At 28.1% G+C, this 26369-nt stretch overlaps 7 protein-coding genes across 13 annotated transcripts in view; 3 read left to right on the forward strand and 4 right to left on the reverse strand.

Moving 5' to 3' along the window:
• Positions 1-322: 322 nt before the first annotated feature.
• LOC122636469 (putative fatty acyl-CoA reductase CG5065) lies at positions 323-14395 on the reverse strand. 3 transcript variants are annotated; one of them, XM_043827692.1, is made up of 10 exons: positions 7448-7569; positions 6150-6304; positions 5517-5726; positions 5205-5402; positions 4354-4550; positions 3690-3799; positions 2475-2673; positions 1986-2225; positions 1237-1494; positions 323-1017 (listed from the first exon to the last, which is right to left on the reverse strand). In XM_043827692.1, exons 3-10 carry the CDS (start codon positions 5712-5714, stop codon positions 870-872), a joined length of 1548 nt encoding a protein of 515 aa, XP_043683627.1. In that variant the 5' UTR covers positions 5715-5726; positions 6150-6304; positions 7448-7569; the 3' UTR covers positions 323-869. The 3 variants fall into 3 exon arrangements, with proteins under 3 accessions (XP_043683627.1, XP_043683628.1, XP_043683626.1); XM_043827693.1 differs by lacking the exons at positions 6150-6304; positions 7448-7569 and adding an exon at positions 14151-14395; XM_043827691.1 differs by lacking the exon at positions 6150-6304.
• LOC122636471 (biogenesis of lysosome-related organelles complex 1 subunit 4) lies at positions 12493-14446 on the forward strand. The gene is made up of 4 exons (XM_043827694.1): positions 12493-12807; positions 12886-12957; positions 13053-13274; positions 13339-14446. Exons 1-4 carry the CDS (start codon positions 12724-12726, stop codon positions 13432-13434), a joined length of 474 nt encoding a protein of 157 aa, XP_043683629.1. The 5' UTR covers positions 12493-12723; the 3' UTR covers positions 13435-14446.
• Positions 14447-14472: 26 nt separating this feature from the next.
• Positions 14473-15952, reverse strand: LOC122636473. The gene is made up of 3 exons (XM_043827700.1): positions 15478-15952; positions 15141-15378; positions 14473-15014 (listed from the first exon to the last, which is right to left on the reverse strand). The coding sequence occupies exons 1-3, from the start codon at positions 15808-15810 to the stop codon at positions 14815-14817; spliced, it is 771 nt and encodes a 256-aa protein (XP_043683635.1). The 5' UTR covers positions 15811-15952; the 3' UTR covers positions 14473-14814.
• Positions 15953-16860: 908 nt separating this feature from the next.
• LOC122636474 (transcription initiation factor TFIID subunit 11) lies at positions 16861-18231 on the reverse strand. Its single transcript, XM_043827701.1, has 5 exons — positions 17850-18231; positions 17507-17772; positions 17336-17423; positions 17164-17260; positions 16861-17093 (listed from the first exon to the last, which is right to left on the reverse strand). The coding sequence occupies exons 1-5, from the start codon at positions 17991-17993 to the stop codon at positions 16960-16962; spliced, it is 729 nt and encodes a 242-aa protein (XP_043683636.1). The 5' UTR covers positions 17994-18231; the 3' UTR covers positions 16861-16959.
• A 217-nt stretch (positions 18232-18448) lies between these two features.
• On the forward strand, positions 18449-19645 carry LOC122636475 (frataxin homolog, mitochondrial). 2 transcript variants are annotated; one of them, XM_043827702.1, is made up of 3 exons: positions 18449-18762; positions 18861-18984; positions 19068-19645. In XM_043827702.1, exons 1-3 carry the CDS (start codon positions 18536-18538, stop codon positions 19311-19313), a joined length of 597 nt encoding a protein of 198 aa, XP_043683637.1. In that variant the 5' UTR covers positions 18449-18535; the 3' UTR covers positions 19314-19645. The 2 variants fall into 2 exon arrangements, with proteins under 2 accessions (XP_043683637.1, XP_043683638.1); XM_043827703.1 differs by having other exon boundaries at positions 18864-18984.
• On the forward strand, positions 19395-26112 carry LOC122636472. Of its 4 annotated transcripts, XM_043827696.1 has the most exons (14): positions 19395-19515; positions 19693-19777; positions 20722-20986; positions 21482-21626; positions 21740-21939; positions 22041-22147; positions 22391-22612; positions 23158-23361; positions 23439-23777; positions 23873-23971; positions 24086-24465; positions 24660-24774; positions 24924-25088; positions 25769-26112. In XM_043827696.1, the coding sequence occupies exons 2-14, from the start codon at positions 19703-19705 to the stop codon at positions 25967-25969; spliced, it is 2517 nt and encodes an 838-aa protein (XP_043683631.1). In that variant the 5' UTR covers positions 19395-19515; positions 19693-19702; the 3' UTR covers positions 25970-26112. The 4 variants fall into 4 exon arrangements, with proteins under 4 accessions (XP_043683631.1, XP_043683634.1, XP_043683633.1 ...); XM_043827697.1 differs by lacking the exons at positions 19395-19515; positions 19693-19777 and adding an exon at positions 20052-20159; XM_043827699.1 differs by lacking the exons at positions 24086-24465; positions 24660-24774.
• A 54-nt stretch (positions 26113-26166) lies between these two features.
• LOC122636476 (short neuropeptide F-like) overlaps positions 26167-26369 on the reverse strand; it is an 11541-nt gene continuing 11338 nt past the window's right edge. The window contains exon 4 of the mRNA XM_043827705.1: positions 26167-26369. This exon is cut by the window's right edge and continues 1086 nt beyond it. The gene's annotated coding sequence lies outside the window, so the exon portion shown is untranslated.

Consider the following 26369-nt stretch of genomic DNA (forward strand, 5'->3'; position numbering starts at 1 on the left):
ACTTAATTATTAACGTTTAATTATTAATTATTATTAAGTTTCGTACATTTTAATATATCTATTAACGCAATATCTTTCCAATGAATCCTTTATTCCACTTGAATGATACAAAAGTTATATATAGCAATTATATATTCATGTAAATACATTTATATATCAGTATTAAAAAGTATAAAAGCATAAAAAATTGTATATATGTTTATATCACATGATTCCTATATATTTTTTTTTTTATTTATTATCTTACTCTATTTTTCGATTGGTTCCTCTCTCTCTCTCTCTCTCTCTCTCTCTCTCTCTGATATATTCGTTTTTTCTTTACTTTGATGTACGTAGGCGTATCTATATTTGGCGTGGTATCTTAGATCCACTTATTTAACGAACTCCAACTCAAATAAAACTTCAACTTAAAGAAGTAAACACAAACGATCATTTCATTTAGAAGATTCTTTCTTTTCTATTTTTTCTTTCTTCCTTTATCTTCCCTTTCTCTTTTTTCTTAACCAAAAAAAAAAAAAAGAAAAAACCACCAACGCACGGAAACCCAATAGTTTCTCGTATCAAAAATATTTGTGACATACAAATGAAATATATTAGGGTACATATATAGAAGTAAAAATAAAAAAAAAAAGAAAGAAAGAAAAAAATACAAATAGAGATGGAAAAAATCGAAAGATAGATAGAAATTAAACAAAAAGAAAGATTTGAAAGTGTACAGAATTAATCCGTCTTTTATCGATGATAAGTAACATGGACTACTAGTTCAATCAATAGCACTACTTCAAACAAATCAAATATACAATGTAATAAAGCGATACAAAGCGACTCCAAATGATTTCTTTTTCTTTTTTCTTCTTAATATGATCCTTTTAAATAACATTATCCATCAGTGGCAGCATCTTGATCTTGTCTGTGACATAATCGAAAGAAACCCGAGCAAACTCAAATTGCTTGTATATAAAATATAATATGCCGAAGTAGAATAGGTATACCGTTGTGATGTGAATGATGTACATTCTAAAAAAAAAAAAAAGAGTAGAAATATAAATGAAGAATAAAAATAATAAAAGAAAAACGAGAGAAAAATGAATGAGAATGAGAGAGGAAGAGAGAAACGATTATAGTAGAAAAAAAAAGAAGAAGAAAGGGGAAAGAGAAACAGATGGATATATTACGAATGAGAGGATAGGAGATAAAAAATGAAAAAAGATTTTCTTTTGTATCGATGATACTTGCATCCTTTGATGTATACGTGCTCTCGGTAAAGAAGAGAGATCTTCTTTCATACAATATTGTCTTGCACCCAATATAATAAACTTTATATAATTTAACACGTCGACGTTCGCCGTATCAAGCTGAAATAATTCTTTATCCTTCGGACTCATGTCACCCCATAAGATCAATAAATTCGTATTATGAAAGATCCATTCTCGCGTGGTAAAATATTGTAGGAGATCGAGGCCGTCCGAAATTTTTTTTTGAATACGTACCATGCTGTAAAAAAAAAGAAAGGACAGAAAAAAAATAAACAGATAAATAAAAAATTTAAAGAAAAAAAACGATTAACGAGATCTATATAATATTACATTGATTGGTATATATATATATATATATATATATATATATATATATACACACGTTAATGTTAATTTTAATTATTATATATTATACAAGTCATTTATTGATTATTATATAAATTAAACTTTCAATCTGTATTGCAATGAGAAGATATTAAATTGTTGTATTATTATCAGACTGATTTGAATATCATTGATACGTGTAATTTCTCTCTCTCTCTCTCTCTTTCTTTCTAAAAATGTTTATGAACCAACGTTAAACTTTCTTTCCTTTTTTTTTTTTTTTTAACGACTGGTCAACGCTTCGCAAAAAACTTCAAACATATTATTAAAGCTGTGTCCCTGTTTTTCCCTGTTCCTTTTTTTTTAGATCGTATTGTACATCGACAAAAGACAAACATTACTTACAATCTTTTTTGACAAAATATTAGCATCAGAAAGTCAATTAGGTAAGCCGGTATAAGATGAAAGAACAAGACAAAAACATTATGAATGAATTTGCTGTTCCGTATGTTGCCGTCCGGATACCAAATCTGTCCTTCGAAGGGATAATCGTAAGCAATGCTTCTTCCCCTCTCTAAAACTTGACCCCATGTCATTCGTTCGATACTACTCTGAGTAATATTATAAACCGGACAATTTTTCGGCCTGTATAAAATAAAAACAATCATCATTGTTATTTTATTTGTTGCAATAATCTCGATATTAAACAACACCTTTACGATATCAAATTAATCGATCCTTTATTTGACGCTTGTGCTCGTAAAGTAAAGGGAACATTTTGGGAAAAAAAAAAAAAAAAAAAAAACGTGTGTCATCGATGAATTATTTATCGTATGCATATATGTGCATAACTGTTTTTAAAAACTGAATTTAATGTACATATGTACTACTTACTTGTTCCGATCTGTACCTATCTTATATGCGATCGCGATCAACGCATTAATGGCCCAGTCAACGGGTATAACTTCGGCATGATAATTAGGGTTGCAATGCATCGACCTAATTACACCTTTCCCAGCACCAATAACGATACCTGTCGGCCCGTTCAAATTATCCACCCAACCTGGCAAAGGTTCATTGAGAGCCGGTAAAACTGTAAGCATCGTTGTCCCTTTAATTTGATCTAACGTGTCAACCTTTCATCTTTTTCTTTTTTTTTTTTTTTTTTTACATTTAACATCAGATTTTTAAGAGAACCCATCAATCTGACAAATTTCAGAAATTAATTTCGTACAAAAGAAAAGTGTATTCAATATCATGACAATGTTTCCGTAAAAAATTTTGGTCTCTTTTTTAGGAAGCTTTATTATACTATAGGTCAATATCCATAAATCTAGTGTAAAAGAAAAAAAAAAAAAAAGAAAAGAACGGAAAGAAAAAAGCTAGCGAAAACAAAAGCGGATTTTGTAACGAAGGAAAAAATATTGTGAAAGAGGATAACTCTGACAATGTTCGATCGTTCTCGAAGATCTTGAAAAATGGTATATATATATATATATATATTTATATACATACATACATATATATATGCACATACATATATATAAAACCAGAAACGCAAATATATCATCTCTATAAGAAGATGTATAGTTACATAACTATAATTCATCTCTATAACTTCATCTCTATTCATTTCTATTCATGACACGTGCATACGAATGCATTTTTAAAGCGTTCGTTGTTATACAAGAAGAATACAAAAATCTTTAAAATATATAACGAAAATTCAAGTCTATATATATATATATATATATATATATATATATATATATACACATATAAATACACGAGGCTTTTCAAAGTGTATCATGTATCCGTTTATCAATAATTTTTGCTCGAGTACGCGTGAAGATATATATATAATATATATATATATATATTAACATATTATATGCATATATATATATATATATAATGTAAATGTCGAAGGATCGATCGATCTGCACAAGGCTGTCTTTATAATACACGATCGAAATGATCAAATAACCTTTCCTTTACTGGTATCGTCCTTTATCAAAATTCTTCTTATAAGATAGCAGGTCAAACTCTCTCTCTAAGCTCGTGAGATCGCTTGGAAAATCGTTAGTATTAAATATTAATTATATTTACCAATGGAAGGTCTTGTTATGACAACTGGTATATGGGGAAACTCGTCAGCCACCAATTTCTCCGTCAAACGTTTCGAGTACGTATAAGTATTCGGATGAGGAGCTATCAATCTACGATCGTAAAATTACGAAATAAGGACATTACAAATAACGACATTATAATAAATCTTATTCTATTTGACATGTTAATGATTAAAAAAAAAAAAAAAAAAAGAATACCTACAAGACAAACGTAAATAGGTCGATGTAATCCTGTCTCTATTTATAACTATTTAAAAATATGATGTAATAATAATAATAATATCTAAATATATACTCTTGACTCTAGTTCTCCTTCGAGAAGAAAGCATTATTCTATCCACGTTTATAGCGTATCGATATGATAATTATTTATATATAATATCTAATTAATGTATTCAAAAAAAAAAAGTGTTAATTACTTAAATATAATTATAACGGGTTAGTATAATTATAATCTACAAGTATTAGCGTAATACAAATATTATTTTCACTGTAAGAAATGCTAGTTGATGCAATTACTATCTTCAATAAAAAAATATATACTAGTTTATTCATTCATTACTTATTTAGAGAGAGAGATAGTAAATTTGAAATGAGATCAATGTTAAAACTGATCTAAACAGTCTATCGGTTTAATTAATTACTTAGACGTGACGAGATTGATAGCGTCGTCTTCCATCCATTGAACAAATCTTATGACGTCCTGAGGATCATCTGGCGAATCGTAAACTCGTTCACCGAGCTCTATTTGATCGACATGACAGAAAGCCGTACTCAGATGCAGAAATGCCTCCAGCTTCTTCATAGTCTTGCTCAGCTCCAATACTCTCTTTGTGCCGACCTTGAAGAGCAAACTCAATGTCGTTCAACCCCTGAGTAATTAAAGAATCCGCAAGCTTTTTGAATTATTTGAAATCTATATATATACACTGGACCACGTCTCTTCCAAAGATTCTTGTTTTCTTATTGGTTAGAAGGAAGAAAAAATAATAAGTGAAAAAGAAAGAAGAAAAAAAGAAAAAGAAAGCAATGATAACCGTGAAATCGTTAATACCCCATAATACCATGTGATATACTATTTGATGACATACATTCATATTTTAAATGTACATTAACATACAAAGGTTAATATTTCTTAATCATACGTTATTATTATTATATAGTCAGCGTAACATAGCTCAATTAGTATGTTTTTATATATACATATACATACATATATAAATATATATATGTATACACATTGTACGAGTGATTTCATTTTCTCTCCAGAAAATTAAATGTTAGTTAATAAAATAAAGATTAATGTTTGCTAATTACATATCTCAAACTTATTAGAGTCTATAATAGCTTATATTACAGGATAATTGTTGGTTATTATAATGTTTCGTAGAGACATTTTTCGAGAAAAATTTGATTATGCAGGATTAAAAAAATAAGAAAGAAAGAAAAAAGAGAGAAGAAAGAAAAAGCGTATTTGTAAAGTCGATCGATTTACCGTGTTCGATTCGATAGCGTCCTTCAATTTAGCCTCTAATCTAACCGCGGCTGCTAGATTAAAGACGATGTGAGTTTCATTAATTAGATGCTCCCGTTGTTCATCGGTGATACCGAGATTGTTCAATGAGATGTCTCCAACTATCGGTATCACTTTTTTTATTACTTCTGGCTTTTGTTTTCGCACTCTTATGAACAACTGAAATAATACATTCCTTTTAAAAGAAATCTTTTTAATAGAAGAACCTAAGTATTTTTTAAAATAAAAAAATAAATAAAAAGAAATGATAAATATTCGTAAATTAAAACCCACTGGTAACTTGAACATCTCGTCGATACGCAAATCAGGATTCCGACCTTTTTTGGATCTTATTAGCATATAGATTTTATCAAGATCGCTACAGGTATAAAGCAATTTCTCAATAAGAACTTTTCCCATGAAACCGGACCCTCCAGTAATAAATATGGTCTTGCCTTTATAAAACGATTGTATCTCGCTACGTTCTTCCATGATTTCTCTTTTCTATAACAGACGATAGTAAATAATAATTATTTTATATCACATTATTTTCTGATAATTAATTAGATATAAATCGCACGATCTTACAGACTCTGTTCGATCAACGTGATCGATAACGTTTCAAAAATATTATCGCGAGAGTTTACTTTCACAACTATTTCTTAATTCATACAGAATATTTCGAAAGTGTAAAAAAATCCTTGAATCTCCAAATGTTTTCAAGATACGCGACGATTACGAAAAAATACGAATTTTTGCATATTTTTTTTTCAAGGATAAGTACAAAAAGAAAAAAAAAGAAAGAAAAATTCATTCATGTTAAATTTTATGCTATTTTAATTTCGACTGGGAATCTTTAAAAACGATAGCAACGAGTACAACAGTGTTTCACTGAGAAGGTCTAACAGTAAATAGGTGAAAGTATACCTTGAAAGTCAAGAAGGAGACTGGTTCTGTGTATGAGTTAAATCGAATGAACGATCTTTAATACCTCGTGTATTACATTCACCGATAAATTCTTTTTTTTTTTTAATTGACTAATAAATATTTAACATTGAAAAATTTTCCATTCTATTTTATATCTAAACAAAAATAAAAGAAAATTCCATTATGAATGATATCATTCGATGTATTATTAAATTATTATTAGACTATATTATTAAATTATACTATCTAATAATATTAAATAAAAAGTTTATATTATACTGTACGTCGTTTTAAGATATTTAATTATTCGATAGTTAATTATTCCCAGTCATCGTGATCACATAATCCTGATAACATTTCGATCAAGATTAATATTCAAATAATGAAATAAAAATTCAAAGATCGTTTTTGTCCCTTTCTTCCTTTGTTAATTAATCCGTTTCGTGATACTAATTTCTAATTATCCTCGAAAATTCCTCGCACGATCAGAATCGTCAATTTCTCGATAATAAACAAAATCAACACTCCATAGGTCGATCGTATATCTCAATTTTAATGGTATATGGGTGTCAGTGTATACTACATGTTGACTACGTGCTTATAATCCATAAACGACACCGTGAATGACAACGTCGACGTATCAATAGATTTATGATATATACACACGCTTTACGAACGGATATTTAAATCCACTTTTGACGAGAAGAAAATAAACAACAAGATCCTATAAATCTGTTTGTAAAACAAAAAAATAAAAAAAGAAAAATAATGAAACATCTGAATTGTTTGACATCCTATACAACATTAAAATATCTTTTTAATTTCTTCGTACAAACGTTCGAACACGATCCTATTTTAAGATTTTAAAACAATTTTTAAACTTTTTCTCGTCACGCGAATACTTTACGTATTACCATTAAAGCTACAAAACACATAATCTTCATGATTATAAATACATTAACTAACGATAGATCATCGTTGTAAGTAAATAAAATTATACCTCTATAAATGATGTGATTTTAACTTCACGATGTATAGGGATAAAAAATAAAAAATAAATAAATAAATAAATAAAAGATGGAAACAAAGTTGCAGAAAAAAATATAACGATGTATCGTAAAGAGTACAGTCGGTCAGAATTACATTTGTTTGTAATGTTTTAATAAAAGTACATCGTGAAATGTAATATTCATTAACGATAAGATTATTACATTTTATTGTAGAAAGAACGTTCTCTTTATTTCACACATATGCACGCACACGCCCACACGCTTATTACTTGCATTCGACTTTCTTACCTTCTGCAACAAGTTTCCTTAACGAGATAAGAAAAAGTATTTTCTCCGATACGAAATTATACTCGATCTTAAAAAAAAAATTACACGTGAAACGATTTCACATTAGCCTTCGACTTCTGTCTGAACGACGCAGAGTTCACGAGCTCACTGAGCTCCTGAGTAGACTCCAGTAAACTTATGTATGTATAGTACTATATCGTTTTTACAAGCTGAATACATACACACGCATACATGCATGCATGCATGTACGTAAGCTTAACTTCTTCTCTCCGTATGCTGAAATAATTCTTCGTAGAAAGATATTAAAAATCTACAACGTATCACTCCGCTTTTTCTTTCATGTTTTCTTTATTTGTTTATGCATTAATTTCTTCTTTATTACTTTTGTACATCTTTTATCAAGAGCAACTTATCTTCTCATCGGGATTAGATACAAGATAGATTTTAAAAAATAATCTATCGTTGAGAAAAAGAAAAAGAAAGAAATTTTGCTTTATCATTGATGTTAAACGTTTAATTGCTTTTCATAATCGATCGATTTACGCTTATATTACGCAATCGATTTAAAATAAAAATAAAAAAAAGAACATTCTAAGAAAATAATGAAAGAAGTTGGAAATACATAATTGTACTTATTCGCAAAAGCAAATTTTTTTTTCTGTCCTTTCCCTTTTTTTTTTTGGTTAACGAGCCTGAAAAAGTTAATATGAGTAAATAGATATGTAATGAAATTGAAGAGAAAAAATAATTTAATACGTTCTCCTTCGATGCCGTGTATTTTTCAATTCTAATTGACCTCCGTAAGCTTATTGCTAAAGTAGAAAGCCGAGAGTATCGTATGCAATAAGTTGTAACTCTATATACATTAGATATATATACATACATGTATATATATGTATATGTATACATGTACTTTGAAAATATTACAAAACATTACATCTTCTTCTTCTTCTTTCTTTTTCTTTTCTTCTTCTTCCTTTTTTTTTAATAAAAAAAATAATATTTCGAGATCCATTGAAATTCCATTAGAAAAGTTATTAGAATTGCAAAATTTGATGTTATGTAAATCCCGAATAAACGAACGAATTTCATTGCTCCACTTACTTTCGAAATATATGTTAGCATCGAAATATATATATATATATATATATATATACAGACAAAGTACAAATCATAGTTAGATATACTTTTATTTCCTCTCACCTAGATAACTTCAAATTGACTTTAAGTTACAAGGTATACAATTTCGACTTTACAAATAAGACATTACGTAAGTACAGTAATCAAAGTGTCACGGAAGAATATTTAATATTCAACCTACTTATTTAGTTCTTCCGAAAGATAATTATTTTTATGATTACCAGAATTTCTAACGAAATTGAAGAAATATTGTATCTATATAAGAAAATCAATGAATAATGATCAATGAATCTAAATATCGAAAGCATCTTTAACTCTCTCTCTCTCTCTCTTTCTTTTCGTTTATTTCTCACTATTTCTTGATTTCTCTCTCTTCCTCTGATCTTTCTGGAATGTATTACGCGAGCTACATCTCGTAAGATGACGATACATCGACGCCAAAAGAATACTATAGATTATTAGTATACTTCAAATATTTATACAAATAATTTTGTAAAAAGAACAAAGAAAAAACAAAAAGATTTTTAAAAAAATATTGAAAAAAGATTCAAACAAAAATCTATGTCATTTACATATTTAAAAAATATGCGGTATCTATATTATTTATTTGAAACAATACTTTCGACGTATAAAAAGAAATATAAATTTATCGTAACGTGTTTTATATACATTACTGATAGTAATTTACTTTCGTACTCTAAGTAAGATAAATAGTCAATCGTACTCTATAAAAATTTATTATCCATGTCGGCGAAACTATTCAACGAGAAAAAATCAATATTTTGTTAAACATCAATTCACGTATATATACATATAATACGTATACTTATCCTTTACGTTAACTGTTAACAATGAAGGAGTTAATATTTATTCAGCTCATTTACCTGCATCAAACTTATGCCATGAAATAAGTTAAATATACCAAAAGAAATTCTGAATTCGAAGAAAATCATTAGATTTCTCTCGAGGATATATTTAACTACAATTTAAATTATTACGAAGAAACATGAATACGGAAAATATGATCGGTCATCGTTATCGTTAAACCAGATTTCTTATTACTGGACAAACAAACGTTTCCTTTCACTTTATTGTTAATCTCTTTCGTCTGACCATTGCATGCGCAAGAAAAAGATAAAAACGAGAAGAAGAAATAAAAAAAAGTGTCGATAACGCGCGTCAGATCAGAACTTTGTCTCGATTTATTCTAGCATTACCACTACACGCTTTTTATAGCAATAAAAAATGTTCAAATAAATGAATGTTTCTATTCTTATTATGTTTTCGAATTTTCCTTTTTTTTCTTTTTCTTGTATATATCTGTCTTAGACATACATTTTAAATATTCAATGAGCGAAAAATACATGATTATCATCGTCGATTATCATTGTCTGTCGATCGACAATATCGATCAATTGCGTTCTAATGACGTTCGATCTCATAAAAAACACAAATGCTGTTTTTATTGTATCATTACATAATATACTTAACTCATTAAATCGTCGTAAGTTTTATTATTTTATATATTTAACTAACTCATTAACCCATCCTAAGTTTTGTCATAAGAAATTTAATTTCTTCGTTAAATCGTGTATGTTATCTGATATTATATTATGAAATATAATTCACAGCACAATCGTAAACAAATAAAAAAATCTACGTGTTAAAATCACAAGCGATAAGTATTACATAATTACATAATACAACATAAATAAATACTAATGTAATAAAAATATATTGATCAAAAATAGAAGTAAATAACAAACATACAAGCATGTATTAAAAAATCAATTAAACGTTAAGACTCTGAATAATCATATAATAAAAAAAAACTATTGTCACGATATTATCCATTGACCGATGAAAAAAGAATATACTCGACGACATTGATCGGAAGAAATATACAAAAAAAAAACTGCTAACTGCATCGTAAAAGATATTTTCTAAGCTATTAAAAACATTCAGAAAAAAATTGATTATAACGAATATCAACGAATATCAAACTGATTACACTCTTAATATTAAGTTTTTTTACTATTTTATAAGAGAAGATTTTTCGACGCTTTTATATGTATACAAAAAGAATGAAAAAAAAATAAATTATATTATGTAATACGTGCATGTATGTGTGTGTATGTGTGATAACAAAAAAAACAAGAAAACAAAAAAAAAATAAAAAAAAAAGAAATGTGCAATTTATTAAAACGCGACAAAATAATAATCCAAAATAGATAAAATGCATTATATTCAACGTATATATACGTATATACCCCCCCCCCACACACACACATGTATATGTATGTACATACAGATATAGTGCGAATAGAAACTCACGATAGAAAGGATTTCTATCGTAAATCTCGTATATATTTTTCTTCTTTTCTTTTTTGACATCGTGCTCGTGACCATGCAAGTAAATTTTTCATAGCGTTTCTATTCTACACTTACGTCCTACCGTTTCCCAGATTCACAAACTTTCGCTTATGGTCTCGCCAAATTGAAAGAGTTTTATACAATGTTCAGGATCGTCGATTAACTAAATTCTCGTTATAACTTCACTTGCTATTATATATACTTAACTAACTCATTAAATCGTCGTAAGTTTTATTATTCTATATACTTAACTAACTCATTAAACCATCGTAAGTTTTGTCATACGAAATTTAATTTCTTCGTTGAATCGTGTATGTTATCTGATATTATATTATGAAATATAATTCACAGCACAGAGACACCCACGCAACGGAATATTTGGATCAATAAATTTCAATTGAATAATTCATATAAAATAATTAATTTAATAATCTAGTAATTAATAAAAAATTATAGATCGTTGTCCAAGTAATTTTCTAATGATCGTTAAAACGCGTGTCGAAATTTCTTAAATAAATTGTAGAAAGATTAAACGCGTAATTGTTAATACTTTTTCTAACATAAGTGAAAATTACATAATGATCGATGGAATATATTCAGTCTGTAATATCTAAATCTCGCACAAGAAAGGAAAACATGATTTAACGATCGATAATCTCATAAAACGTAAGCTTCGTTATCCTCTTACGTCATTGCAAATCGTATTTCGTTATCGTTGAATCCTTGCAATCGAAGTTCACGATGTCAAATATAAAAGTCTTCTTTTTATCATAGATAAAGTATATACTTTATCGATGATCATTCAACTCGTGTTAACTTCGCGTGAAATATCGTAAATATACGGTTTTATTTACAATCGACATTTACTTATCAATCACCATGATTCGAACTACGAGTCAAAAATTATAATTATATTAAATTATTCATACCACGTAAAATTTTCATATGACATTTTTTAACTAATAAATTTCCAATTAATAAATGTTATATATATATATATATATATATATATATATATATGTGGTATGCATATATGAAATTGTATATCAATGAAAATGCAAAGTAATTATAAGAGAAGGGGTAGGTTAAAGGACTAGACATAGAGACATATTAGAAAACACAGGATCGTTGCAAAGTGAAAGGGAGAAATGTTGAAACATTCGGAATGCCGTCTCGAAAATCTCTTAAGAGAGAAATGAGAAAACGTTAAAAAATAATATAGATTAACTTACGACTATCGACGAAGAAATATGATAACTATATATTTTAAAAACGGTTTACTTATTATTTTATATTATACTTGATATAAAGCTTGTAAAATATTTCATTTTTATTACGTACATCTATGTACGTATATAAGTATGTGCGAAGGTTATTTGATTTAATAATATATTTTTGTATTATCGTGTTACGCAAAAAAAAAAAAAAAAGAATTGAAAAGAAAAAGGAAATATTCAAATTCCCGCTCGATTAAAGTATGTCATTAACACTGTCAAAGCGCAGGCGCATCGAGATCGAAGTAAAACTGGCTCTAATGATATTTTATATTGAGAAAAAAAAAAAAAGAAAAAAGAAATATATATATATATATGCATTATAACTTAAGAACTCTAAATGTTTCTTTGCCCTATAAAAATTGCACGATCAATGATATTTGTCATTTGAAAGCGCGTATATTGGCACTGTGTTAACGTCAATAATAGTGTGTAGAGATTTCAACTTTATATATTTCGTATCATTATTATTTTGAAATTTCGGAACACATGTCTTCCTCGCATAACGAAAATATGATAGAAGAACTAGCAAAGGATTATGCCGATTATGCGAAAGTCAACTTATCTGTTAAGGCGAGCAATACGTTTTATAACCTTTAAATCATGTAAACGTATACATATGCCTAATTTGAAGTTCTTTCTTTATTTCAGATGAAACAATTTCATGAAACAATAGAAGATGTCATGATACGTTTGGAAGAATTTCAATCCATTGTTGGAATGGTTAAGATCAGATAAAATTAATCTTTTTCGTTGTTAATGATCTAGTCGATATTAAACGTATCTTGGTTATCTATAATATTATTTTTTGTTGCAAGGTCCAAGCGGAAAGTTCAGAATGTATGAATGAACACATTCCAAGGATACGACATATGCGAAAGGAATTAGTAACGCTTTGTAGAAAAATAGACGCGCTTGAACACGTCCTTATAGCTGCTAATGTAAGTTTGACAGCTTTAGAAACAGCTGTCGACACTGCAGAAGCTGAATTAGGTGTTACTGACAGATTTTTTGGTATTCTTAATCCATTATCTTTTTTTGTAAGTATAAATTATATCCATTTGACAAATAAGATTTTACTGCTCACACGGAATTTTATTACAGAAAAAATCTCAGGAATCTGTGATAGGAAACAAACAACAGCAAGCATTTGAACCTCCAACAATTTATAGAACAGAAGATTTTTTCAATACGGAGTAAAATAATGTCTTCCATGACCGAGCGATTCTAAATTTAAACTTTTTAAAAAACAATTAGAAAAATTTACTATAATACAAACTTTAGATATAAAATTTTTTTCAGAGTATATGATTTACAATCAATTCCACAGCCAAATTTTGATATTTATATTTTTCTGTTTTTCTTACATATTCGCTACAGGAAAACTATAAAATGTATAACAATACCTTATTGTATTTATTAATATCTATTTATTGTGTGTAATGTTATTATTTTATATTATTATTATTATTATTATTATTATTATTGATATTATTTCTGTTATTACTGTCTTTTGATTGATCAAACATAATAAGCTTTATCTTAAGAACTTCTCTGTTTTGTATAATTTAATTAAACGAATCATATTTTTTCTAAAATCTTACTCTCGACGATAGAAAAATTTTAGGTTAACTATATATTCTTCCAATAGAGAATTAAAATATTATAAAAAAAAAATATTCTTTGTTCATTGAAAGTTCTTATACATGACGTATTAAAAAAAAAAAAAAAAATTAGTAGTAAACAACATATAATAAGATAAAATAAATATAGCCTATCGACGTTTTCATTTTGATAGTAAACGATAGAAAATTCTATAATCTACTATTCCAATAATGAAATTTACAAGCAGTAATGTCATTGGAAAGAACTTGAATGAGTAATAATAGATAATTTATAAAATTATAGTTACTTACACCTATTCTTGGATGAATACAGACATTGATTAGAAATGAATAGAACCTTTTCTTACATTCCTCGCGAAATCCGTACTATAAATTCGATGTTAAAGCTATGACTGTGTCCAAACTTTTCAATGATCGACACTGGATAATCGATCTGAAAACTTAAAACATAGAACAAGTTAATTAGACCTTATAGATTAACATGTATTAATTAAAATATTTCATTAATTAGATTGCAATAAATATATAATAATTATTATTATCATTCATACTATGGAAATGATGTAAATAAATGGTATTAATATGTATACTATTTTACATTATTACAAATAACCTTTATTTTCTTTCTTCCTGTTGGTACCTGCAAAAAAATTTGAACATCGTTTGTTCCATATATTTTGTATATAAAATTATGACAATGTATAGTTTCTTATGTAATTAAAATTCCCTATACATATACATTTAGAATTTGTATATTATTTAATAGTTATTATGGGCATATCGCTAGTTTTATTATAACGATCATCATCAAAAGTATCATTAAGTGTAAATACAAAAATTACAAAATAATATAAATTTTAATATGTTCAACAAATGATAAACATAAGACAACTTTTTAACTTGTTAAATTGTAAACATCTAATTACACACTTGATTATTTTGCTTTTAAGTTTCGTTAAAGCTTAATGCCCAGCCAACTTAAGAAACCTTTATCACATGGTCTAAGATGACAAGTCTTTATTTGTGCTTTTTTTAACCCTTTTATGCAATCATCCGTTATGCAATGACGCCAACGAACTTGTTGTCCGCATCCACACGTTACACTGCACGGACTCCACGCGCCCCAATCATCCCAATCATCCAAATCATCTGTATCTAAAATAAGAAGTATATGAAAAACCTTTGAATATTCTTTTTCACATAAAACAAAAAAAAAAAGTAAATGCAACAACACAATAGTAAATATATCATTTATATGATTCCTTCATTAATTTATATTACATTCTTTGCTAGCTTCTTCATCATCTTCAGAATCACTCTGTTTTCTTTGCCTTAAATGAAAATATTCAGATGTTGTTGCTTTCACGTGTCTTTTCGAATCTTTTTTAAATGTAGAAAGATATTCAGAAATATCTTCTTGACCATAAATAAGTAACTTTCGTTGATGATATTTCTCAGATGGACGAATGTATTTTTGTAGAGTATAGAAATGTTTTGATTTTAATTTAAAAGGAATCATCTATATTTTAGAGTATTTTATGTTAACAATATTACTTTCTGTTTTATTTTTAATAAAGTCAATATTTGTAAAGTAAAATACTATTCTTTATGAGCTTACTTTTTGTCTATGAAAAAATGTAAATTGATTTGTCAACGAATGAGTAGACCTTCGTAACGTATAATTGTCTTTGATACAGACATTAATGTTCTTATATATTTTAGGAATACATTTCTTCCAAAATTTAATATCATCGAATCTATTTAACGTAAGTTTATCATCTATACCCTGTAATATTACACAACCGAAACAATGCGTCAACAATAACGCAAAGAGCACTCGCATATCATGTTTCGTTCGTTCGTGCGATGTATTCGCGACTAAACATTCTATAAAAGTAGTAAGTTGTAAGTATAATAGGTTACAAGTGTGAAACAAACAATCATATGACATTATAATATTTCAATGAATTAATTATAGAGAGAAGTTATCTGCAAAAATCAAATCACTCGAATGTTTTCTATATATTGTCTTATATATTATATATTCTATGTATATATATATATATATATATATATATTATTTTAAGTACAATATTAAATATAAATATTTCTATCTCCAGCTATAACAAAAGAAATAAGAGAGAGATCGTAATTTTACTATACAATAACATTATTTAATACGAGCTAACCTAATACATATATTAAATACATGATAAATCTTACGAATATTTTATCATTTTTACGTTATACGATTTTTTGGGTATAAAAATATTTTATATACATGATTAAGTAACAATTATATCTATTTTTAAGAACACACGTTTGTCTTAACAAAAAATATTTATATATTGTTTAAAAGAATATTAAAATATTACACGTTTCAATCCTACGTGCGTTCACCACCACTCCTTCGTAGCGTATGGTTATGTTATCTGACTTAAGCGACAGCTACGGACGAAATGCGAACTACACCTGCGCACGAAAATACTATCCCCACTACACGACCCCACTACTAGCATCGATGTATTAGTTTATATATATAGGTTATATCACGTTACTGCGTAATCAAATAATCGAATGTATGAAAAAAATTTTTCTACGTAAAATTATATGTAAAATTATATTTCTCAAAAGATAAATTAATTTCTTATATATCGTATATGATATATTATTAAATTAAATATTAAATATCAAAGTTGTTTTATATTTAACGCGCATTATAAGCTGTGTAATATTACATATATACACTTTATATCGTTAGAACTAATATACATATAAAATTAAAAAGCTTTATTTTTATGTATGAACTATTCTTAAAAAAAAAAGAAAAAAAAAATGTCATTTATTGATACGAATTTTTGCGATGGAAATAAAGCTTTGTTCTTCAAAATCTGTCAAGAATTTTTTTTTGCATTCATTATTGATGCAAAAAAATATTAAAACCATTGTAAAACTATTATAAAATTTGTCATGAATAGCCTTGAACAGACAAATTCAATAATAGATATTATCATTATTATATTATAATCGATATTATACACAAGTTCAATCAACAAAATATTTCTTCTATCACAACTATAATGGAGAAATAATATATTATCTATAATCTAAAAAATGCTTTATGTGCACGTCCATTTGGAATTTGACCTTGAAGTCTTAATCTACGAACTGCTTCTCTTAAATGTTTGGGTAGTAATGGTCCTGTTTCTCCATTAGCTTCCATTACATCTAAAGCTACAATAATTTGTAATTATTAAATAAAATTATTATTTGTAAACGTTATTTATAAGATTAATAATTTTACCTTCTTCTACAATTTCCCCAACAAATACTTTAGCAATACCCGACATTGCAATCACAACATTTTGTGATACAGAACAACCTGTTATAGTTTGCATAATCTAAGATATAAAAAAAAATATATTATACTTGATATTATTACAGAATATTATTGTTTTATAATTTTTTATATTTACCCTCTTTATAGCTGCTTTTGGAAATGCAGCTCGCCTGTACATTTCATATCTATCTAACTGATCTTCAGTAAAATTAGAGACAAGTACTCTGAAAAATAAAAATTTAAAAAAATGCTATAATAGTATAGATAATGTTACATATCTGTAATATAAAACAACAAATATATTTACTGCATTTTCTCCCTTTCCTCTTCTTCTAACTCTTTTTTACTTTTTTCTTTACTTTCCCTTCTTTCTTTAATACTAGTATGATTAACACGAGGTAACATAATGTCATTGCCAAAAATATCTTCTGTACTTTGTTCTTCTTCTTTATTTTCAATTTCAATTTCATGTTTTACTATTTCCAATTGATCATCCATCGTCATACATATAGAATTAGAACCTATTTCTTCCGTATCTGATTGAGATTGAGAACTCATAGTATCCAGTTCTCCCTAAGATAAATATATTGATCGTAACGCATAGATTCGCTGAACTTATATTATATTATAACCTATCAATAATAATTTACCTTTATTGGTAAACCATCTATGTCCATATTTTCGATATCCTTGGATGTAGAATTTTGTGAAATACTAAATTTTTCATCTTTATCATCTACTTCCACATGCTCACTTTCATTTCCAGAATCTTCTTTACCAAATAGGTTATCCATTTTTTAATATACCGTAATTGTATCGAAAAAAGTTTAAGAATATCTGATAAATTCACTTAGAACAAATTAAAATGTATTTATTAAAAACGTTAGATTTTACGTAGCATTGAAATTAAACACTTGTTCACTCGCAACGTTTATCTATTAAAAATGTTAACCATAATAAAACTTATACGCGTACAAGTTTGTTTATACGTCAAATAATTCAAAAATTCGAACCGATTCAAACTAAGGAAATGAAATTTATGTCACAAATAATATGTTACATATAGAGTTATTTATCAGTTTGATATTAGTAAAACGTTCTTAAAATTAGATCGTTACGTTCGTGTTGTCAGGAATTAGAACGAAAGATTTGTAAATACCTACAAGATATATACAGGTATCTTACTTATCAACCATCGGTAAGTGTTATTCATAAATACGCTAGTTTCGCTGTTAACCACGTACTCTTACAAAACTCTTCAAAGAATTCTTATTTGGTTCGTTCGTACTTTGAATGATTTGTTTGATCGATACGAGAAATTTCATAGAAATAGATCATGTTTCAGACAGTGATACGATCTACCGTATCAAGAAAAGTGTCGAATAAATTATCAACAAAAATTACGCATAACTTTTTATCAAGACATGTTTCTGTTTACTATAAAAACAATGTTGGAGGTTATGACAATGTATATTCTACAAGATACATAAATAGAAAAAACAATTTCTTATTTTATGTACCTATTTCTTTGTATAATTCACAAGTTGATTATATGAATTTAGAGTAAGTATATAAATATAAATATATGTATATATATATAAACTGTAGAAAAAATATGATATTATACTAATTAATTTTTAATTTGTTTTTCTTTTTTGTAGTAAAAGTCTTACTCTTGTAGAATTTGAAAAGATTTCAGATACAACTCTTGAATCCTTAACTGAATATTTTGATGATTTGATTGAAGAAGCTGCACACTTGGAAGATTCAGATGTTGCTTATGGAGTAAGTAATAGAATATAATTAATCGTATAAAGAGAAAAAAAATATTGTCTATTATACATATTCATTTAAAATGTATGTTTTAGGATGGAGTACTGACTGTGAAATTTGGCAATCCGTATGGAACATATGTTATAAATAGACAGACTCCAAACAGGCAAATTTGGCTCTCTTCTCCAACATCTGGACCAAAACGTTATGATTTTGTGAAGGGTAAATGGGTTTATAAGTACGATGATAAAACTTTACATGAGCTTTTAAATGATGAAATATCATCTATTGTAAAAACAAAAGTATGTTTTGACAAATGTTCCTACAGTGGTAAAGAATAATATAACAATACCAGTATACTTCTATCTACTTAAGTATATAAAAACTGCCAATCTAAAAAAATAATTTATACTTATGTATAATATAACATATATTTATCAAATGGATAGATAGTAGAATATCATAAATGTCTCTAAATAATATTTATGCAACTAAATAGCAACTGCATGAGATAATTCGAGGAACATTATTAAAAACATACATGTAAGTACTTTGGAAAATATTGTAATTATACTATGCGTTTAACTACAAACGCTTACATAATTTATTTAACGCAAGATCTGTTTGTAATATAAAGCTGTACACTTTTTTAATGTAAATATAGTAGTTCTAATAAATCAATTAGAATATTTCCGATAAAAAGTTTTGACTTTTTGATAGATAAGCAGCCATGGAGATTATGGAAGATGGGAATTTAGTAGATCGCGTTCGAATTTTATTGCAACGGGACATGCAATATTATCAGGTAATATAAAATCAAAATTAATCAATAACAGATCAATTTCTATTATTTCCATATGTTTGATTTAGATAAATCATATTTATATTAATTAACGAAATATGTAGGTCCGCGTTTATCATTTATCATTATTACTTTTAAATTAATCGGCTATCGTCGTTTTCATTTGACGCAACATGACTTCGACGAATTACAACGAAATTCAAATAAATGCTTATTATTGATAATTAAATAATACGAGGTACGTGTGGTTGATGCTAATGAGTTCGTTCGTTCGCGTAGGTGTTTCATGCAATAATTATTATTAACGAAGAAAAACGAGAGATGAAGCTTATTTCATCCGCACGTGTACACTTGGAAATCACTTATAAACGTGGCAATTAAGAAGGCAAATATCCTTTGAAACAATAAATTCAACGTCATAGATAATAAATTATTGGATCGTAAAAAAGAAAAAAGAAAAAAAAAAAAGAAATGTCGGCAAAGAAATTTTATCGCAAAAAAATTCGTTTCGTCTTTTATATCCGAATATACATTTTCGTGTATAAACAACCCTTGGCTCGCTTCGTTAACAAAGGCTGTGCATTCAGACGTATAGCGTGTAATTAAATCAGCAAGCTTTGCCATCGTTTAAATAAGCTACCCTTACCTTCTCGTTATTTCATACCTCGCTTATATTCGCGAAACTAAGACATTTAAGCTTCTGTTGTCGATGTTCTTGCTGTTAATAACTACAAATAACGCAAATAGATCGTTTGGATCGTTTTATCAATGACACGATAAGATAAGAGAACGTTAATTATCAAATTAGAATTGAAATTGTAAACGTAGAGAAGAAAAATTTTTTAAGGAAAAGAAAATTTTCTTTTTCTTTTTTTTTTTTTTTTCCTTTCTCAATGAACATTTCAAAGTGCATGATTATTTACGTAGTTACGTACATACGTGCGTAGGAGATGCAGACGGTACTGAGAGAAGCTCTGTGCATTCGCGTCAGCGGTGGAAAACTCGATTTTCCAAGGCACGCCTCGTTTGCAGCAATTAAAATCGTTATGTGGTGGGAGGCTGAATTCTTGATTACGTTTAAACGACCCTCAGGATTAAGCACTGTCAAATGCAAAACTATAACAGAACTCGAGACGGGCGATGGAGTTGTTAAAAATGTTCTACCGTCCGAATTTATTCTTATGGTCGTCGATACGGCCGATCAATTGCTCGGTATATTTATTATCTAATATATTTACATAAGTTACTATTTCCTAATTTTTTTTTGCTTATATAATTATATTAATTATATTCAATTAATTGATATAATGTAGATATCATTAAATTACACACACACATACACACATATATTTACAAAATATTAGAATATAGAAATGGATCAAGAGTATAACATGCACTTTTATTTCTTACTACTTTATTTCATCTTATTATTAGATTGTAAAAAAAAATCCCTTTTTTTTCATCTTTTTTGCCTTTCTTTTTTTTTTTTTTTGAAGGGAAAGAACATTCAACGTTTTCGATTTCTTTTTTTATAAATCCCGGAAAATAATTTCGGCAATACATCTTCCTTCTGTGAAAATTAATCGAATGATGGTTATTTCGTAAAATGGATAAACAGTTATTGTTTCGAATAAATGAAGTTACGTCATCATGATCGATCGATTAATGTAACAACAATCTTCTCTATACGATCTTAAATATTTTCAGAACATTTGCATACGTTGATACAGGAGTGTCTGGATCATGCAGATTTGACCGTTCTTACGGCTACATTAGGAGCAGCGGCATTGATTAGAAATTGTCTTTGGTGTTACAATCAGTATGTTAAAAATATCGTCTCTATCGGATCAAGGTACTCGTTATAATCTTCATCATTTTCTTTTTAATACTTCGAACGCAACGATTTAATCTTTTCCTTTTTTTTTTTTTATATATTTTTTATTTTCCCTTTATCGCAAAAATAAGCGAGAAAATAAATAATTGTTACAAATCTTATCACGAAATGGCGGAAGCTGTAGCAGAAAGATTACTCGATTTACATTGCCGCTTAATCTCTTTATACATACTCAACGAAGCTGATTCTCTCGATTGGCAGAGTGATAAGTCCTTCTTCGAGAGAGAAAGATGTTCTTTTGTAGTACAAATGTGGTGGCTCTATATGCAAGGTAAGTTGTAAACATAACAAAAAAAAATAAATAAATAAAACTAAATAAAGCAAAAAAAAAAAAGAATTAAATAAAGATGTTTCCTATGAAATCTTGTTTAGGAACAAGAGCAGATTTATGGGAAACTGTACCTCCGCAAATGGCACAACGCGTGTTCACAGGGATGTTAAACGAGTCTCTATCTATCATCGTTACTCGATTTGTTTATGTAAGATTAAAAAAAATAAAAAAAAAAAAAATAAAAAAATTCAATCCGAATATTTTGGAATAGGTAAACGTTATCTTTCATTTCTATCTGCAATTCTATTGTATGACGATCGCATAAAAAATAAATGTTTATTATTATTTTTGTTACGTTATATACATAAATCACATACATTATTTTATTTGAATTATTTAATATATAATTTTGTATTATATTTTTATTGTTATACATGCGTATATGTGTTAGGGTCGACCTACTTTGGCTAGATCCGAGCAATTTTGGACAGATGCATTTAACGTTCTCTGTTGCACCGGATATCTCACTTTAGCTGCCTGCACCGAGAGTGAAGAGATGATAGGTATCCGATCGAATAAATTACCAACTGTTATAAGGGATGTGCATGCCAAATGTAACGAGTTACTCGTTTGCTTATTATTTCGTGGTACACCGTTGGAGGATTTGTATCAGGTAGAAGATAATTTAACTTTATAAGTTTAATCAAAATGTTAATAATATATATATGTGTGTATGTATGTATGTATGTATGCATGTATGTGTGCGTATTTATCTTTTTTTAACGTTAAATATTCTCTCCCGAATTTTCAATAAGCTTTCAAAGATTATTGAATACGATTATTAATTAATAACTACATTGCGTGAACGTAAATATCATTAATTTGGAAAATGTTAAACTTACAGAGGTCTATCGATCGAACTTTGTTAAGAATTTAAATAACAACTACTACTACATCGAACGCTACGTTGTTGACGTTGTATCGTGGTAAATGGTCGAATTGTCGATTGCTTATTATGCAAATATTTTTCAAATCGATTTCTCGTATTCCTATTTATCTTGGTGCGTTGCAAATTCATACTTCGGTGTATTGTAGTAGTTGTAAATTCAAAGCAAAGGACTTAAATATTTTCAATAGTCTATACATTATATATATATATATATATATATATATATATATATATATATATATTCTAGATTTAATCTTCTTAAATTCCAGGCTTTTCGTAATGGATTGGAAAATTTACAAATATTACAGCATCGACGTGGTCCTCCTCCTTGGGTATTAATATGCGTTCCACGTTTGTTAGGTAAATCCGATTTAGATTTACAGTCAGACAATCTAACTGAAGATAGAATCGTGATTTTGGAATTGAATATACTTAGGAATCAACCACAGCCTAATTGGCCGCAATTGATAAAAGTAATTGATTACGTTATATTTCTCATTGCCAATAAAAAAATAGAAATCGTTCGACGAATCTTTTGTAATTCATTCAGGTGATCTCAATGAACAATTACATAGTCGCAAAGATGTTATTGAACGTGTTGGTACGTAAATGCGTCGGCTTTACTTCCGATCAAAATCTCATAATAACAAGAAGAAACGAGACGATGATCAAAGATGGAAATAATAAGAACGAATTGTACAATCAAAAAAATTGCGGTGGATTTTTGTGCAGCGAATCGAGCTGTAAAAAGTTATCAACGATATCACCGAATTTAGGCCTTTTCAGTCTGACGTATATTCTTGCTATTATCGTTAACGATCCTGAGGATGTAATTATACCTGCTTTGAAGCAGGATCCCAATTGGGCTAATTATCTCGATAGGCAGCAGGTATTCATTAAAGATAACGATCTCGTGAATTATTTTCTGATTACTCTTAAGTTTCGTATTTTTTCTTTCTTTCTTTCTTTCTTTCTTATTTAAAGGTTTGGAATCAATCGAGACCACCATGGTTAAACGCACTTATGGTACCTTTGATTAGCATGATGCCTTCAATAGTAGAGACCCTTTTGGATGCCGTAAAGGTAATTATATTTACGAAAAATGATTATTATTATATTTACGAAAAAAAAAAAAAGAAAATAAAGAAAATATTATTTTTATAATCTATGTATATAAGACGTATCATTTTAAATAAGACAGGAGCAAGCATGTATCAAGCGATGTCACTAGCATTGGCCTGTTTCACTGAATTACACGTTACCACTCCAATGACGATATTGCGAACGGCATTGACTCTTAATAAAAATGTCCCAGCTCGGTGTCATCCTCTTGGTGGTTCTGTGCTTCTTCAAATTTTCTCTGCTGCCCTTTACTCAAGTTTTCTCGATATCGCGACGAACGATCAAACGGATATACAAAATAAAACTTCAGTAGAAATCAACTTAGAGTCAGGCTCTTTTAATCCGCACGATAAAATAGCTGCATCGAATGCACTCGCCGAAGCAATTTGTAGCATCGACGAGGATAACAAACACACGGCACAGATCGATTATTTTACGCAAGTGATCGAGGACAGGTAGATACACACGAATAATCAAATAATAATGATACGATGATCATAATTATATTATATTATATTATTGCATGCATAGAATATTTATTATTTTTTGTATACGATTGTATACAATGTTGTATATCATAATTATTATAAAATATTCTTACGGATTAATAATAATAGCATAGAAAAATAATATAAATTATTTGATGCAGCGTTAAAGGAACGAATCAAACTCCTAAATGCGTCAAATTAAAAAATATGACTCGTATCATTGAAACATACACCGACGAATTGTTGTTCACTGACACGGGAAGACAATCCTTGAAAGTTAGTTTACATTTTGTATGATTTTTTTACTTTTTTTTTTTTCGTTTTATTATACTAATCGATCTCTCTTCATTTTAATGATAGAGATTTTGTTGTTGTTATTTATCTTTTCTTTTTTATCTCTCTCCTTTTTTTTTTCTATCACACAGATAACGCACGAATATCTACTGCGTGCTTCCGATTGGGTGTTAAAGGGGCTGTGGAACGGAGGGAGCTATCCACAGCCGGATTTAATCGATTTCTCCGAAATTCCATTGAAGGCGAAACCGCTAACCCATATCATGTTTCACATCGAAGATACTGATTTTGATCAGGTAGGCGTTCGTGCGAATAGTAAAAGGTATCCTGATTAAATGCATGAAAAGACAAGAATTATAATACAGGGTTACAAGGCTATATTTTAATACGTGTGAAACACCCTCTAAGTGTGATAATACGAATACACACATTCGATTGATTTATAAATAATTGTCGTAATAGGTAAAGAATCTCTTTTTCATAATAAAAAAATAAAATATGTATACATATATAAGGACATAAAAAAGTTTATATATAAAGGAACGTTTTGATTTCATATTGTTTCATTTCAATCATAATCATTTTTAGATTCGTGCATATATTTCTATATAATCCAAATTAAAAATTCAACTTTGCGCAAACGAAGAAAGAGATATAAGTACCTATTATAAAACGATCATGTACTTCGTGAAAAAGAGATAGAAGAAAAAAGAAAGAGAAATAAAAGGAAAAAAAAAAAAAAAAGCAAAACCGACTGTGACTTTGAAACAAGATCAATTAAAATCATATTCGCGTGTAAACTTTTTTAATTAATTCTTTCATTTTCTTTTTTTCTTTCATAATATCCTGCGTTTAAGAAATTCGCTTTGGGTGAAATTTATTCATGGGAAAGAAAAAAAAAAAAAAAAAAAAGGGAAAGAACAAATCATCCTCCTGGCATTATACTAGAGATTACATAAAGCTTTCGTACTTTCAGTTTCTAACTAATTACGAGTCAACGAATTGGAAAAAGGTATTGACAATGCCATTATCTGTGAATGTGGAACGCGCTCGTAGCCAAACCCTCGCTCGTCCGGAATTCAAGAATGTTGGGGAGTTATCTCAAGAAGAGAGAGAAGTGATCAACTCGATCAAACGGCTTTGTTCTTCATCCGTACGATCTACTCGTTTTAAATAAGAGCTTAATCGACAAAAAATATATATATATTCATTATCTTACTTACTTTCAATACTCTTGTATCTACTTAAAAAAAAAAAAAAAACAAAAAAGAAGAAGAAACGATAAAATGATATAACTTTCTTTCCCTCTCTCACACACAAACGCATTCACTCGATTAAATATTCTGAAGTGGAGGATTTAAAAACTCGTGAAAATTTTTCTTCATTTTTTTGTCATTCTTTTCTCAACTTCTTTATTTATCGTATAGAATAGATAATAATTATCTTTGACGAATGATTATTTTAATAATAGATATATAATTACTCAAGCATATTGTATAATCTGGATAAAGACGTCGCTATGTAATTTATGTATATTTGTTTTTTGAAGAAAATAAATAAATAAATAAACGTAATGT

The sequence above is a fragment of the Vespula pensylvanica genome, chromosome 22 (assembly GCF_014466175.1).
Source record: "Vespula pensylvanica isolate Volc-1 chromosome 22, ASM1446617v1, whole genome shotgun sequence".
In the NCBI taxonomy this organism is placed as follows: Eukaryota; Metazoa; Arthropoda; class Insecta; order Hymenoptera; family Vespidae; genus Vespula; species Vespula pensylvanica.